Source organism: Pleurodeles waltl, chromosome 3_1, assembly GCF_031143425.1.
Source record: "Pleurodeles waltl isolate 20211129_DDA chromosome 3_1, aPleWal1.hap1.20221129, whole genome shotgun sequence".
Lineage (NCBI taxonomy): Eukaryota > Metazoa > Chordata > Amphibia > Caudata > Salamandridae > Pleurodeles > Pleurodeles waltl.
In genome coordinates, this window is record NC_090440.1 from 1,598,374,076 (window position 1) to 1,598,392,376 (window position 18,301).

Here is an 18,301-nt window from a genome sequence, read left to right on the forward strand (position 1 = left end):
AGTCACATACAACATGAGACGAGTGATAAAAACGGCCATCTTCTGTTTATTGCACTTACTGATTTACACTTTACGACCTGACGTTTATCTGTATATCTAAAAATCATTTCAAACAGCTAAACGATCACCACCAATGTACATCATGTTAAGATAGTGAACATAACTATCATGCCGTTGACAATCACAATTGCAAAGTATCAGGATAGGTGGTATAAAAATACCCACAAGACTATCCTGCTGTTAAAATAACCCATTATACTTAACGATTGGGAAGCTGCAACCAGCGTAAAGTACATTAAGGTAGTGAACATAACTTTAATACTATTAATAAACTTGTTTGCGGACTGGAATAAGCCTGTATTGCCTTCGTGCAGTTTGTGACATGTCAACGACCGAGCATATTATTGTTCCCCACTGCCTAATCTGACGTATTTAACTTAACATCAGTTTCCCTTACCTCAAGGAAACGTGTGTCCGCTTGCGTGTAATCCCTCTTTGCGTCCATGATGGTCACCATCTTGTCCTAGTTATTGACCCAGATGGTAAACATAAAGACCAGACCATCCTAAGTTGTCATGCACGCCATCTTTAAACGGCATAGATGTACCCTTATATACGGCCCATGTATCCAAAACATTACAAAAACAAGGATACACCTTCTGTAAACTGTATGAGTTGTGCTTTGTCTCTGCTTATCACGCCTAACAAGTGTATGGTGCTGAATGGTACCAAAATGTTGCCTTACCCCATTTGCAATACTAGGCTGACCCTACGTTCACAAATCAAACAACGTATTCACAGCCTCGGAAAACCAACCAAAAAAAAGTTCAGAGCATGTTGTCCTAAGCATCGATCTGCCACATGATAGAACAAGGCATCTGTTGACATGTACAGACGTTAACCTGTGAATCACTAATCTGACTATACAAAGCAAATGTAAAGCAACATAAATAAGAGATCTTCAAATATAACAAACAAACTCCATGTAGTCATCTAAACCTTTGGGAATGACAGTGTCAAGTCTTTTGATCCTGTAAAGTTCTCTCCTTAGTAAGTTCTTTCTATTGTCACATTCATCTATAAGGGGTACGTTTTCTAGGACTAGAAAACTCAATTGGCTGACGTTATGGCCATAAGTATTAAAATGTGTGGCTACTGTGGACTTGTGATTTTTGTTACAAATATTACTCTTGTGTTCTATCAACCTAGTCTTAATCTTCCGTTCCTCCCACATAAGATAGCCCACATGGGCATTTAATGAGATAGATGAAATTCTTGGAGTCACAAGTAGCAGTGAAACACAACTTAATGTTGGTTCCTTTGGGCGGAGGGGATATCATGGTACCTTTTTATGATATTATTACAACTGCAAATAATGGCGCTAAGTTGAAAATTCTGCGGAAATCGTTCTCCGTCTGGAGCATGGGCCAATATTTCAGTATTATGCTTTTTAATCTAGCACGCCTGGTTGAATACTTTGACATAAATAAAATTTATTTCTGAATCCTTGCGAGTACTATAAGATGTAAGAAGCTGAGTTCTAGCCTTGGTGTCAACCCGTTCAATGGCTTCCTGGATGACTCTATTGGGGTAACCTCATTGCTTGAATTTGGTCACTGTCGTGTCCTTTCCTGTTCGTAATGCCGGAGGATAGATGTAATGCACTTCAGTCTTAATAACTGAGAATAAGGAAGTTATTTTCTTTCAGTTAGTTCTCATGAAAACTACTGAAGTGTAACAAATTATTGCGATCTGTGGGTTTGACATATATGTTGTTTTCTAAGAAACAACCATTTCTGGGCACATTCATGTCCAAAAAAGTGATCTTGCTCTCACTGATGGTTTCAGTGAAACCTATGTGGTCATTGATGGTGTTGAGTTTGTCAATGGCTGCTGTCAATTTAACTTTGGAACCCCTCCATATTAGAAAAATATCATCAATATATCTCCAATATGTAAGTAAATGATGCTGCCATTTTGGATTGCTCATGATGTTATCCAGTTCAGACCTGTACATAAACAAATTTGCGTAGCAAGGGGCCACACAGTTTCCCGTGGATGTCCCAGTCTTTTATAGGTAGTACTCATTGTTCCATGTAAAATAGCTGTGGCATAGTCTGAAATGTAACCTGGTCAGTAAAAAAAAACTTTGATCTCTTCATTCATGTCAGAGCTCAGTAGAAATGACTCAACCGCCTCTAATCCCAAATTATGTGAATTGGAGGTGTATAAAGATTTTACGTCCAAAGTACACAAAGTAAGGCTGTCATTTTCTTCAAACTGAATAAAAGCAGTCTTATTCAAAAAGTCAGTCGTGTCTTTTAGAAACATGCTCATGCTGAGTACCGTAAGTGGCGGTTCAAGTATTTCCCAAATAATTCATGTATGGAGCTCTGTGTCGATACAATAGGTTCAAATGGTGAATTGTGAAGATTCTTATGAATTTTGGGTAGCATGTGTGTGCTTGGAGATTTGAGGTTACTTTGTGTGAGGTATCTCTTGTCCTCAGTAATGATACCCATGTTAGTGACTCTGTTGAGAATGTCAGATAACACTTTAGAAAATTCACTTATGGGGTTTGACTCTAATGTATGTAGAATCATCATTTACATGACTGTTGGTGCTTTCAATGTAGAAAGAACTGTTCATGATGATTAGGGCTCCACCTTCATCTGCATTGCAGCACTTTATGTCTGCATTATTGGTGGTTTTTATTTCTTATGGCATTCTTCTCTTTCATGATCAACTTAGAAATTTTGGGAATCTTAGATTTGAAGACGTTCTGAAATTCTTTCTGGACAATTACTTCAAATTAATGCAACACCTTGTGACTTACAGGCCCTAAAAAAGCGCTCTTGTTTCTTAAGCCCATTAATGTCCCTTTATCCTTACTAGACCTTTTCTCTGATATGTTTTGAAAGAAATGGTGTAATCTTAGATTCCTCATAAACTTAAACAGGCTCATCTCTTATTCAAGTTTAGTAGAATATGTGGGCTCGAGGGATGTACCCTTCTGTGAAGCGTTGACCTGTATTGCTGTCAACTGGCATTTTAGAAATGTTAATGACCAATTAGTCAGAACCTACGTTTTTTCACTTCTGGTAGTCTTCCTTTGTTTTTCATAATTAGTTGGGTCTTTCCTTTTCCTGCCGTGTCCCCTCATGGTTCTATGTTGATATCCAGGACATGTTCTTAAAAAATATACACCAGAAGTAGATGGAGCCCCAGTGTCTGGTGTTTGTGTATTCAGGTTGTTTCTTTCATTAGAGCTTCTCGCTCTGAAGCCTGGGTCACTCTCTGATTTTACTAGAAAGTTCATGTTTCAATTGGTTAATTTACTTATTTAAGTCCTTCAGTAACCTGGATAGTTCTTCTCCAATAAGAAGGATAGGGTCGAGTAAGCTACTTATTTAAGACAGCATACCATTGTTCAGTGAACTTGGTATTATTTTTACACAGTGTGGGTTTCAGTGAATTTCTTAAGCCTCTGGGTATTCTTTGGGCCCTGTGATATTTAATAAGGGTACTAGCATGTAATCTTTGATCTCTCTCTCTCTCTCTCTCTCTTAGTGACATATAATAATTGTTTAATGTTGCTTTTTATGGACGCTGTGCTGGTGGATGCAGTCTCCATTTCACCAATCAGTGATTATATCCTTTGTGCTTCTGCTGAAAAGGCATGGATACTAACTCTGTTCTCCGTCAAATTTGAAATTTCTTCATACAACATGTTAATGCTTGGATGTTGCCATCTGTGATCAGATGTACATGAAATATCAAAGAAATAGATGTCTGCACTCCTCAGTAAAATAAATGTAATTGGTCAGTTGTCATTAAGTCAAAGTTCTCTGATCATGGGTAGCATTAAAAAATGTCTCACCCCCACTAAGTGTGAGATAGAAATAGAACTAATCCCCAAATGTGAAAGATTTGGATAACTGCACAAAAACACCAATCCAGAAACCTGGCAAAGTCTGGAATAACTTGGAGACCAATAGCACTCAAATAACGAACTCAAAAATATTGGCAACGAGTCTCCAGTCACTAACACCCTAGTTAATAACCCTGACTAAGTAAGGTTTATATACAACAGGAAGGGGAGTGATCCCATTAGATGCCTGGCCCATTTAATAGATAAAGAATGCAGGAAGGAAATACCATTAGTCATCCTATCGCCGGACGCTGATAAGATGGAAAGTCTTGGAAAGCAGTGCTAGATAAAATAAAAGAGGGTAATAGAGTGAAGGATTGGATCATATAAAGCTTCAACAGCCTCTGTTTGAGTTAATGGCATTCCTGTCTGTTCTCCCTTTACTTTAAGCTCTAGTGACAGAACTGCTTGTTATGCAGATTAGTGCCTCAAGAAAGATAGAAGTCATCACAATAAGAGGTACAAAAAGCGTGTTTCTTTGCACATGATTTACTCTTCACCCAGACAGACCCAGGACAATCCCTCCCAGCTGCTATTTAATTACTAGATCTTTGATGCATTTTCCAGATTTCTAGTAAATAATTACAAATACGCTCTCTCGCTCTCATACTCCTTAGCGAACTAATAGCATTATAAAAGAGATTGATGAAATTATTACAGGGTGGTAAAAAAACCTTTAATCGCAATAGAGCTCAAACTGGGACCAAAGGAAACGTGTGGTTTAGCATGTCCAGACTTAGCAAGTCTGCAGTCCTGTAAAAACCTAATACTTGTATCAGGATGAGCAGTGAGGATTAGTGAAAATAAGTAGCTATAAATAGACATGCCAGTAATTGGGCAATAAGTGTGGGACCTAACCCATAGTGGCTTAAGTGAAAATATCGCCCCCTCCACCCCCTGATCCTTACCCTTCCCAACCCCACTACTGTTTGCTAATTTATCCACTACTGCAGAGGTGGTACTAGAAGGGCCAGGTGGCAACTTTGGAGGCAGAGGGGACTCTCCACCTTTCCCTCTCCAAACACTGCGCTCCTATACAATCCAGACTTCACTCTTGCTGTGGAGGAATAACCCTGTTTTTAACTGGGTACGCGGAGAATGTAGAACATGAAGCAACTTGTTCAGTCAAGAAAACATCAAAACCTTTGAGCAGTGGAAAGAAGAATTTAATATCCAAGAGTCGACTAGACTTCAGTATTATCAACTGATACAATGGGCTTTTCTCCCACTTTATGCAACAGCTGCCTCTCATCCCTCACATACTTAGATCAACTCATTTGCAATTACTCGGGCTACAGAGGTCTAATCTTTAAGACAAAGCAGGCGATCAAAAATAGTAAAAAAAAAAAAAAAAAACATGAAAATATGTCTTCCAACACAGGTGGGAATTAAACCTTGTGGCAAGTCTTTCTGACAAATAGAAAGGCTCTGGATAGAGTTCACAAATGTCTTTCCTAGCATCTCACATAGGAAATCAGCCTGTAAACAAATGTACTAATGGTTTATTATCCCTGCTTGCCTTAGGTTTAAATTTCTGTCAGGCATGAGGTTGCCTGTGAAATAGGCAAACGTTTCTACATAAATGATGCCCCAATGCAATAATCCATACTTTCTAAAATGAAATCATGAGATATATAAGGAGGACACTGGTCTACCCAATTACGATCACCATGAAACAAACAGTACTCCGGTTACGGCCTATCTACCTAGAAGGAATGGCAACTCGTGTCTGGGCTTTAGTAAGGCACATCACAAGTGAATTGAAATAATTCATTACTCTACACTGAGGGGGAAAAAAGGCTCACCTCCTTTGCTTTTTAATTCAATAGAACATGGCCAATTGTTATGGAACTGATGCAAAATTTCTAACAATCCCAACAGAGATTTACAGTATGATAGCCACCTTCAGCTAACTTATGGACTAAAGATGTTTTGCACCCCCCATCTCTAGGGGCATTACAGCTACTAAGCTGGGCTATAGACCTGTTTACTGAGAATGTATAAAACCTTTACACTGGACTATTGTTTGTTTTAAAAATGTTAAAAAAGACTTTGGAATTAAAAAATGTACTGGTCGAGTGTTCCTTGCCATCACATCAAGAGGACAAAGAAAATCAAATTAGTTGACAGAGCAAATTCTTAAAATGTAAACATCATAAAAAGCATTCTAAAATATGTTCCACTTACAGTATGCCCTAAAACATGAGCTCGGTCAATATGTTTCTATTTACCCGTAAGTCCAATAGCTGATGTGCAGATTAAACAATTTTATATTTGAAACATATAGGGCATAAAATCATGTGATATGTATTTAAAAACAGGCCACGTTCCAGCAAGGTATGAGTCAACATAAAAGACTATTTAAAATAAGTATATTTGCCATCTATAAGGGGCATTTCTAATTTAAGGTTTTCCGAAAAGCATCCTATGTTATAGTATTTGAAGAACCCTGATATTCTCATGTTAAAACACCAGAGGGTTTCTCAGACCAGTATAGGCCTTGACAAAAACACTCCATTAATGCTGATTTGTTATTTTCCCCTAGAAAATCATACATAATCCCAAAGTGGAATAAGCCTACCAAGTAACTAGAAACATTTATCTTTGTTTTTCTCCAACGTGAATACTTGGATAGGTTAGTATTGAAAGTCACACCCACATACTGACACTTTAACCACTTCCAGTTTGGGGCCATATGTACTAAAGCATTTTCCCATAGACACAGAATGGGTAAAATCCTTTGATACTTCTGGCCCCAGGTTCCTTCTAGCCACCAAGAGTGCACAGTATTTTATTTGCCAAAGCCAAAATAATGTGTTTATTCTCAGTTTCTTGATGTCACACTGCACTTAGGAAAAGTGATACTCTATGTAATTCTAATGCGGTTTGAGCCAGTGCAACAAACTCATCAGTAAACGGCAATGGGCCCAATGTTTTAACAGCTAACTTTACGTGGAAATGAATGTGAGCTTGCCGCTGAGGCTGGAAGGTCAGCCAACAATAGTGGAAGAAAGCTGAAGCCCAAAAGAAACTTATTTCAGACTTTTTCTGATTGGTATTTCTTCTGTTAGACTTGCATTGATCAGTACCTCCACTCTCACCCAATTAACAGAATGTAACAAGATATACCAAGAGCACAGTTAATGTCGCCCAACTTTGTTGTTTGGACCATACTTGTGAAGGATCAACCCAATCTTTAAATCTCCACACAAAAAACAATATAAAAAGCTTTTGGATCAATATAAATTTCCAACCACATCTGAAGTAGAAACCTTTGACCCATAGTGGATTTTCCCTGTTGGAATCTGACTTGACCCCGAAAGCTCAAACATTTTTTTAGTTGACTGCTCAAACAGCGTTTGTGGGGAAAAACATTCTTAAATGCAATGAAGCATTAATGTGCATGATTATCTCTCCTACTATTTTTGAAAAGGGGGTTGAATGTTGGCCGCCTTCCAACAATAATTCTATTGGAAATGATCCATCTGTAAAGCAGATATAAATGTTGTAACCACCAATTTGGATTTTTCCAGTTTAAACAAATATTAAAAAAAAAGAATACAGAAGGGACCGGCTGCTCTAGAGAGGTCCTTTTGGCTTACGAGTTTTAGCTGTCACTTCAACTGACTTGAACTCTAAGAGCTCATCAACAGTGGAGTTCCCTGCCTTTGACCTGTACAGATGTATTAATGAGAAACTGGTATCTTCCCAGCTAGTCACAAACTCTTTAGTGGCAAAAGCCCCACAAGCAAACACAAAAATAAAGACTTAACATTTGTCACATACATAAAATCCTAGTTTGGTTTTTGCCTCACATGTTATATATTGAGACAGTGTATCCAACTAGTACTAAAAGTGGAAGTATTATTGAGTTTTGTAATTGGAAACAATTTCTGAAATGTGACTGTGGTCCACTTTTTTTTAAAGATTTAATCATGCATGCATCTGCCTACAGAAACTGCTGGCTACCAAGCTCAAAGGGGTGTAAACTTTGCAGGCTTCAAGAGATATATCACCAGTCTTTTAAGTTGGAACAAGAAAACATTTGGTCCCCGTTGGCCGACGGAATAACCTCAAGCACTGGTATGAGTGATGTTCAAAGGAGGAATCATCCAATCTATACTGTTGTCTTTGTTTTCCAATATGAAACGAAATAGGCACTACAGAAACCGTGGCTGGCTTTAAAAAAAATAAGACAATATTCAATAACATCCAAGACATTTCCATGTGGAAATGAGCTGCCACACTTGTTGTACAATCGGATCGAATGAAGATGATGACCAAAATCTGGAAGAATAAAGATACTTTCAGAATGGACCAAAGCTTCATAATAGGCAGAATAATACACATTTTCTCCTCTCTGCAGGAAGATGCAAGACCCGCTGAATTCAAACTGTTTTAAGTTTACAAAGCAGCTCTCTCTATATGGTGAAGGGGCAGCATTCAATTCCTTATGCCCCTGAACATCTAAACAAATTATTACTAAAGCTTTGCATTTGTACTTTGTACTATGGCATGATGAGTCAACACCTTATTAAAAAATAGGATTTTTTGGTATATTCCCTAACTTTTAACCCCAGTAATGAGAGAGGCCCATATAATATGTTAAAGAATCTTTACATTCTGCAAATCAACCCTCCTACTGCAAATAATTTTTTATTCCCGCAAACCCATCCTTTTGGAATCTGAAGCAAATCCCCTACAATCACTGGTTTTGGCCTAAATGTAAGACTTCTTAATTTGCACATCCTGTGCGCAATTCAAACCTTTAACAAAAAGCAAAGATTTCCATATGTGAAATTGTATATCAACATGGAGATGAGAGCTTGAACGGGCCTGTGTAACATAGGGCCCTTTACACAGTACTGGAAAAGTGTTTTAGCTAAATCCTCTCCCATGCAGTTCACATTTGTAAAATGTACACGGTCATGTCCACATCCATCTAATAACTGCATGGAATACAGAAGGAACTGCAATGTTGTAATTAGACAAATATTTACAGATATGACACGCTCAGACGATTCACAGTGCCATCCTGCTGACGGCGTAAGGGTTGCTGCAAAAGACGCACTGCACATATCCAGGTCTCCCATTTGCCAGTACTGATAACATCTGCACCTGCAGATTTAGTGAACGTTGAAAAACTGCCTAAATCCTTTTAAAAGGGAGGTCCATTCAAAGGTTAGTGTTCAAAATATAGTGATTCCTAACCCTCCATTTTCACTCACTTAAACCTCCGCCTACTCCTGAGCTAACCTCTAAATATTGACTATCACTGTACAATAGCTCAGCTGCCCTCCTCGCTAATTCCCATCTGACCCTCCTCCCAAATAATTCCTAAATGACATCCACCTGTATACTCAATGCCAGTTACCCTATTGTAATGCCTGTACACCTATACCTCATTTATGACTAATTAACTAACACTGTACACCACACTCCCCTCCATAAAAACCAACTATTTACATACAAAGCCTTTGGAGGTCACAGTTCAGTTCTATTTGGAGGAGCGTGTCCTGCTTCGAATAGATGAATTGCAATCTCTAATCAGGTCTCTTGCAATGTCTTGAGTAGCAGCACTTGTGAAGTGTGGCATGATGAAGAGGTGGAATGGTTGGTGGTACAGTTTAATTGACAAAATGCAAATATCTGTGAAGGTGGTATGCTTCCTTAGTAGCGGAACAGTAAAGCACAGGTTATGAGCCTCTACGGCACCTAACATGGCTATACATCCCTCAGAAATGTGGTTGGTAATGCGTCATGGGCATGTTTAAAATTTACATGTAAAGCGCACATGCCCTTTTGGCATGTGTGCACCTTACATGTGAATAAAAAATGTTTTGGGGTGCAGCAGAGGGGGCCTTAGGCCCCAGCACCCTGGACTTTGCATTTCCTAAAATTGCGAATTCCAGTTAGGAATTCGCAATTTGTGACATGCAAAATATTCGCAAATATGGGCTGACAGGCCCATAGATGCGAATGGGGGCTGTATCGCAATTTGCAATTTGGTAATAGCATTTGTGATTTTTAAGAAATCGCTATTACCGAATCGCAAATATAATACATTGCATTTTGCGAATCAGAAATAGCGATTTCTTAAAAATTGCTATTTCTGAATCACAAAAGGCCTTTTTCATACATCTGGCCTATGGTTGAGTGCACCTCTTCCTTCCAGCTGGGTTGGAAGTAACATTCCGGTCCACCTATAATTGCCATAGGCTCACTGTGGTGCTTGGAGACCAGTTCTCGGGCTCATAGCTTTTTTTTGTGCTTAGCTGTACGGGGATGTGATGACGCAGCATTCCCCTTATTGCTAATCACTTATCAGCTTCCTCCTCAACTTAATGCTTGTCTCTAGACGGAGTTAGCCTATAAGCCTCGGTCCTCCTTCACCATTTTCTCAGAAGGGGCTTGCAGTTCACACTCGCCTCATAGGTTCAGAGGTCATATTGATGGTTTGGAGCGCTTATAGCAGTGGATGATTTTTCTTTATAGCAGATGTGTATTGTAGAATCCAAGTTGTCTGCTGTCCCTTTGGCAGGGAGATCGATCTCCACAAAGCAGGACTGTTGCTGTAGTGTGGTTGCCTTCAGTACACAATGATAACTCTGGCATCTTCTATGCATGGAAAGGGATTGTGTGTGAGGAACAATACACCCATTCCTGTTTCTTTCATGCACTTCCTGTGTCTGGATGCCTCTTGAAGCATGTATGAAATACCAATTGGTTATTCCACATCTGCATTACCAGATACAAACTCCAGATAGCAACACCTCGGGTGCTTTAAGACACTAGATAAACCCGATTTTGTAATAGCGGGTCTTGCAGTTTGATTTACTGGCCAGGATCTTAAATTCCAGGTGTAAAAATGCCTCCCCTGGACACTGCCCTATCAATAACCAGAGGTTTAGGTTAGCCACGTTTGTCTGGTTAGCCACATTTATCATACATTACATATCCTGTATTTAAGAATGTTTTAACTGTTGTGCTAATAAATGTTTTTTCTAGTTCTCATAAATGTATTTCATACCATAATTGTGGTTACTGTTTACAATGTTGCTTTTATATTAAAGGTAAGAAGCAACAGCAATGAGCAAACGCAAATCAAAGGACAACTGCCTGACAATTGGGGAATGCATTTCCAAGGTGACTTCATTAATGTTTTTTTAATAGTCTCTAAAATTGTCTGTAACCTTAGAAAATACATTCTCTGTAACACAAACTACTTTTTAAAGTTTGATCAATATTATGTGTGCAAAAGACTGCACTACCTCAACATTTTTCCTTATAACCTTACACTAGCGTACTCCTTTTAACCCCTTAGCTACTGGGCCTCCCCCTCCTCCCCACCCCTCCCCTCCCCTCCCCCCAAAGTGCTGAGCTTTTTTTTGGCTATTTGGGGTAGTTTGCGCTTAGGCCTTCATAACTTTTCATCCACATGAGCTATCCACGCCAAATTTGCATCTTTTTATTCCAACATCCTAGGGATTCTAAAGGTACCCAGAGTTTGTGGGTTCCCCTGGAGGAGACCAACAAATTAGCCATTTTCTCCATGTTTTATTCTGTAACTTTTTCCTGCAATGCCAGATTTTTTAAAGCAGTATACCGTTACATCTGCTGGACTCTTCTGGTTGCGGGGATATATAGAGCTTGGAGCTTCATCAAGATCCCGAGGTACGCAGAGCCAATAAATGAGCTGCACCCTGCAATGGGTTTTCATTCTATACTGGGTACACAGCAATTAATTTGGTGAAACATAAAGAGTGAAAAATAGTTATCAAGAAAACCTTTGCATTTCCAAAATTGGCACCAGATAAGGTGTTGAGAAGCAGTGGTTATTTGCACATCTCTGAATTCCGGTATGCCCATACTAGCATGTAAATTATAGGGCATTTCTCAAATAGACGTCTTTTTTCACACTGGCTTACATTTGGAAGGAAAAAATGTAGAGAAAGACAGGGGTCAATAACACTTGTTCTTCTATTCTGTGTTCCACCAAGTCTCCTGATTAAAAATGGTATCTAGTGTGGGTAGGCCTAGTGCCCGCGACAGGAAACGCAACATGGACACATCACATTCTTACATTGAAAACTGACGTGTTTTTTTTTTTATTTTAAGTGCCTAGCTGTGGATTTTGGCCTCTAGCTCAGCTGTCACCTAAGAAAACCTACCAAACCTGTGCATTTTTTTAAACTAGACACCTAGAGGAATCCAAGATGGGTTGACTTGTGGGGCTCTGACCAGGTTCTGTTACCCGGAATCCTTTGCAAACCTCAAAATGTGGCCCAAAAACACTTTTTCCTCACATTTCGGTGACAGAAAGTTCTGGAATCTGAGAGGAGCCACAAATTTCCTTCCACCCAGCGTTCCCCCAAGTCTTCCGTTAAAAATGGTACCTCATGTGTGGGTAGGCGTGGCGCCCGCGACAAGAAATGCCCCAAGACATAACATGGACACATCACATTTTCCCCAAAGAAAACAGAGCTGTTTTTTGGAAAGTGCCTAGCTGTGGATTTTGACCTCTAGCTCAGCTGGTACCTAAGGAAACCTACCAAACCTGTGCATTTTTGAAAACTTGACACCTAGGGGAATCCAAGATTAGGTGACTTGTGGGACTCTCACCAGGTTCTGTTACCCAGAATCCTTTGCAAACCTCAAAATTTGCCCAAAAAACACTTTTTCCTCACATTTCAGTGATAGAAAGTTCTGGAATCTGAGAGTACCTTACTTGTGTGGGTAGGCCTAGTGCCCGCAACAGGAATAGATCACACAACGGTCCATGTTGGTCCTCACATGAGGGCAACTGTTGACCCTGGGTTGATCCATTCCCGACGCAGGCACTAGGTACAGGCACTCAAGTGGGATAGTGTTTATTTCAGGACAGGTGGGGAAACACTGGGTGGTAGGAATTTTGTGGATCCCAGCATATTCCTGTAGTTTGTTTGACAGAAATGCAAGAAAAAAAAATAGTTTTTATTCAACATTTCAGCTTTGCAGGGTATTCTGGGTAGGAAAACTTTGGGGAATCCACACAAGTCACACCTCTGTGGACTCCCCCGGATGTCTAGTTTCCAGAAATGTCTGGGTTTGGTCTGTTTCCCTATATGGCCGCCGAGCCCAGGACCAAAAACACAGGTATCTGCCTTACAAAACCAGTTAGTTTTGTGATAGATAATTTTGATGTCTCCACAATACGATTTGGGTGCTGGAATTTTGGGCTGAACTAAATTGGGGAGCTCCCAACAGAGCACTCTCTCTGTGCTTGCCGCCGCATGCACCTGCTCTCTGGGTTGGGCTAACCCGCTATTGTCTCGTTGCACAGACTGTGCTTGCCAAGGGACTGCAGGACTGTCCTCATCCCCTCCCTCATAATCACTGGAAGAGGAGTTATTGAATGGGACTCCTCAGACTGAAAAATCACTCCCAGAGTCTGCGCCTTTGTCCTATCCCTCAGATGCTGTCTCGGTATCTGCTGTCTCAGTCTCTGATCCTACGTCAGAGCTGTTCTTTATAACTCGAGTGAGGGCTTGAGCAGCAGTCATCCAACGAGATGCCATGTCTGCTACTGGTTAAACTGCTGCTCTAAAACAATAGCCTACATAGACAGTCACAAAATTACTGGTGGGTGTGTGAGTGTGATACGTGCCTTAGCTTCTTCCCTCAATCAGCAAGTTCTTTCAAGACACTCCAGAAAAGACACATTATCATTTCACCTTGTCACATACCAATCGTCAGTCTTTAGCACCTCTAGCGCCCAGTCCAACAATCATTATTGGTGCTCCCACTCCATGACCTCCTACTCTGATTCCCTCACTACCATCCAGCAAAAGTGCCCTTCATCTCTCCATAACCCCTGCGCATACTTTTCATTTCTATTATAGCACAGGTAATGGCTGACTTTACTAATGTACTCAGCTATTTACATAAAATACAGATTTGATCTTTGCAGTAGGCATATAAACCTTCTGTGCTACTTTATGGCATCAAAACTGGCACTAGACAAAAGTCTGATCCTTACAAGACTTACTTGACTTTTTTATTGCTGCCTAAAAGCTACAGTTGAAACGCGTCAGTTGAAGTATGTGCATTGCTATGAAGACACAAGCTGCAACTGCAAGACAACTGGTGGCGAGAATATATATATATATATATATATATATATCACTTTTATATGTGGGTCCGGTTCAGGGAAACCACATACGCATTGACAAAAGTGATCCCTCTGTCTCTCTCTCTCTCTATATATATATATATATATATATATCTATATATATATCATCTGTCTACATATACAGATACATGTGTATCTCTCTCTCTCATATATATATATATATATGTATATATTAATAATAATAGACACCATACAACTAAAAAAAATAATTATTGCCCCTCCCCCCCCCCCCCCCCAGTGTCTAGTGGGGTTTCCCGGCCCTCAATCGCAGGCCAGGAAACTGGTTCAGGAAGGCCTCATTTGAAAGGGGAGAGTCTCCCCTTTCAAATGAGGCCTTCCCGAACTGTTTTCACCATCGGAGCAGGAAGGGCCACAAGGTCACTTCCTGCTTCGATGGAGAAAACAAAACAGCGAGGTGCGCTGACCTCACAAAAGGGCGGGTGGGGTGGGCGGGGGAGACACGGAAGATCTTCTGTGCCTTCCAGGGTATTTTTTTTCTAACCCCCTCCCTGGTGTCGTCCACTGGTCGTAACCCGCACCAGGAAGGTAGTGTAGGGATAATCTGTGTGCACCATTACAAAGGAACTACATTTTCTTTCGATGATTTAGTTTGGTCTGTCAGGGGTGTGGAATTTAATAAAATATCTACTTGTCCACAGGACAGGTTTCTTCATAAACCTACTTGTTCTGTAAAAATAAATAATAAAAAAAAGTTATGGAATTAATCTCCTTATATGAGCTCTGACAATATCCTCTGTGATTATGCCAGGACTAATACTATAGTAGGGCTTGAATGCTAGCAGTTTCCTTATTTTGCCACCTTTCCACAGATCTACATACTGGGGCTGGAGGTTGCAGTATGCAATAGTTCAAGAGTTGGAATACCCTTTTGAGTCTGTGAAAGCCTACTAATGTTTTCATGTTTTAAGGGTTTCCATAAGGCCTTCACTAATCATTTCCCATACTGAGAAAAGTTGGAAATTTACTCCTGAAAAGGGTCAGAAGTAAAAGTCCTCCCGGGTTGGGAATAAAGTGGTGAAAGGGAAAGTGACCTTTTAATGCTCAACAAAATTTTGCATGAGCAAGCCTACACCTGCATAAAATTTGCTTGTGCCAAAATACAGTTCACAAATATTTTCTAGTAGTATGATTTCCTGGTCTACTTCTGTGAATTCAGGAAATAGGCAAATCTACACTAATGCAAAGACATACACCATGGATGCACTTTTGTGACTTTCTTTAAGAATTGGGCTCCTAATTAGGTCTGGTGTTAACCAAAACCTTTTTTTTTATTACAATTGTCTATTTCTCTCTCCATTTATCGGCTGGCTTCACTTTGACTGATCCTACTTGCAGAACCCTGGATACCCTCATGGGTGACAAGTTCCGCACTGTACAAATCCATGTTATCTTACATTAGTGATCACAGTCTGCCCTTTCACAAGAGCATATTGGCACACAAAGTAGTTTTGTTCAGTGCCAGGAACTAGTGTGGCAATGTGTGCTTTTTGCGACCAAAAAATACTTTTGCTTTTTGCTAAAATGCGTTACAATGGTCAGAACCCAGCAGGTCCCACAACAATAACGTTTTACAAAAGCCATGTCAAAGCGACATGCATTGACAAAACTAAAAGACTGCTCACCATTGTCAGACTTACTGGATTTGACAATGCCTGTTTATATTCATGTTTCCCAAAATCTTGCTGAAACTGGTAACACTGACGTCCAAATATGAATATTTTTGGGTAAAAAAATGGTACCTAAAATTTCTCAGTAATTTAGCAGAACTTTCTTTTCTAGTTGCATTTGTTTTGAACATTTTTATTTTGAAAGCAAAAATAATTTTTACACTTTGCAAATGTGTGTACACATTTTGTTTTTTTACTGGAAACACTGTCAATAGTGCAGTCCGAGCTTACAACATGTATTTAGAACACTCACCCTAATAATGAAGGCTTTGAGCTAATGAACCATAAATACAAGTTCGAACAGCATTAATATAAGGACACAAATATTACCTCAGCTGCAGACAATTCCTTTCTCTGCTCTGTAATGTGGTACTGTACTGTGACCCTCAAAGGGTTTCTGCTGCATGTTGTCTTAAGGACAAAATAAACCTGAAAACATGTTGTCCTAGACCCCATAACAATATGTCCTGGGTGTCGGGCTATAGGAATTCCACACCCCTGCTCTATCCCACTATGTATTTGTATTTTTTAAACCTGTATTGCTTTTCATAAATATTAACAATGAAGCTTATAAATGAATGAGACTCAAAGGCATCAGAAGGAGAGTACATTCAATAAACATGAGACACACCAATCTGGGTTCATTTAGATTGGAAATACACATTTAATTGAGTGTTACATTTATTTATATAGTAATAATGTATGCAAGTACCTCAAAGTGACGTGTGTCAAATATAGGCAAATTAATATGGGTTATTAAGGGACAACTACAAGAGAGAGAGTATATTAAGGCAAACAGTGCTTGTTCAGAGTTGTAGAGGGTCAGAGAGAAAATCTTGTGCATTTAGTACAGTGTCCTGTTTTTAGCCCTGAGCAGTTTTGTCTTCCTGTATCTCAGCTTAGGCAGCTCTCTAATTTCTCACTTCCACACTCTGCTTCTACCACTGATTAAAAAAAAAAAATAATAATAATAATCTGGCTTATCCTTTATCCTATCCATTACTGTATTGCTTGGTTGATCAAAACCTATCTGGTAAGTACTTCCTTCACCGCCACCACCACCCCTTGAGAAAAACTCTTGTGGGCAAAAGAATTGAAACACATTTCATAACCAATGTTGCAACTACATAGAACTTTATGATCTGGTAGGCTCCAGTCAATATGGCTTCAGAACGCAACAAAGCATAGAGACCGCTGTATGTACCATATTTGAGGTTCGATTCGAGATCAGGGAAGCTCTGCTGCCCTAACCATCTTTGACCTCACAGCAGCCTTTGGCACTTTGTTCCATCCGTTGTTGATTACCCACCTCACTACATTTGGAATTTGCAAATGAGCCCGACATTATTCACTATCAGTATGGCTGACACCTTTGGTAAATGTTTGTTGGCTGAAATCTTCTATTATGACACTTATACAGAAATAATTATTTTCATCTCAGAATGTCGCTGACACCAAAACCAACTTTGTTAGTATTCATCAATTGTGTAATGATGTTCATACAGCTAAATGCCTTACACTTATTAATGACAAAACTGTGATTTTAGCCATCAGCATTTGTTCCTGGTCTTGGTCCATAAAATGATGGGCAGACAAAATGGAACTCCCCGCTATCCACGCCAAAATATTGGAGTCATCATCGATACCCAGCAAACATTCACTAAACACATTTACACTATTACCAGTACTTGCTTTCCCACTCTCAAAACACTGAGTAAACTCCTAGCTCTTATTACTCTCGCTGTGTCGTTTTTCAGGCTGTTGTAGTTTCAAGAATAAATTATGGCAACTCACTGTATCTAAGCACCACCAAGTACATTATAAATGAACATCAGGTCACACAGAATGCTGCAGCCAGACATATACCCTGCTAACTTTCACTAAACACGTTAACAGTATTACCAGTACTTGCTTTCCCACTCTCAAAACACTAAGTAAACTCCTACCTCTTATTACTCTTGCTGTGTCGTTTTTCAGGCTGTTGTAGTTTCAAGAATAGATTATGGCAACTCATTGAACCAAACACCCCCAAGTACATTATAAATTGACATCAGGTCAAACAGAATGCTGCAGCCAGATGTATTCTTGACATTCTAAAAACATCGTCAATTAAAGGTCACTATACTCTTTACATTGGCTTTCAATGAGATAAAAATTCTATTTAAAACCCATTGTATCACCCATAAAACTTTATACGGGACTACAACATCAAACATGGCAAAAAAATTAGTGAATTACAGCCTGGCCAGAAATGGTCATTCCATCCACCCAAAACTTTCTTCAAGTAACAAAAATGTCCTTGTCACAACTGGGAGGCAGAACAACCTTCCCCTAAAAAGTGGAATTAGATGTCTCTCAGCATGCGAAAAATGATCAATAACGTGAGTTTTAGGAAAAATGTTAAAAACATGGTTGCTTCAATGGAAGTTTTAGTCTTCTCCCAACCCACCTACCCCTTCTTTGTCTGACTCTACTCATAGCCAGGATGTATCCTGTAGCTGAGCCCTCTAC

General features: G+C 39.5%; 1 protein-coding gene across 7 annotated transcripts in view; it reads left to right on the plus strand.

Annotated features, from left to right (window-relative positions):
- ORC4 (origin recognition complex subunit 4) overlaps positions 1-18,301 on the plus strand; it is a 217,285-nt gene that overhangs the window by 8,557 nt on the left and 190,427 nt on the right. For 6 of the 7 annotated variants that reach the window (XM_069225231.1, XM_069225234.1, XM_069225232.1 and 3 more), the window contains exon 2: positions 11,005-11,077. The exons of the other annotated variant lie outside the window; for it this stretch is intronic. In XM_069225231.1, coding sequence (XP_069081332.1) covers positions 11,021-11,077 — 57 coding nt within the window. In that variant the 5' untranslated portion in view covers positions 11,005-11,020. The remainder of the gene's footprint in view (positions 1-11,004; positions 11,078-18,301) is intronic. 7 annotated transcript variants of the gene reach the window in all.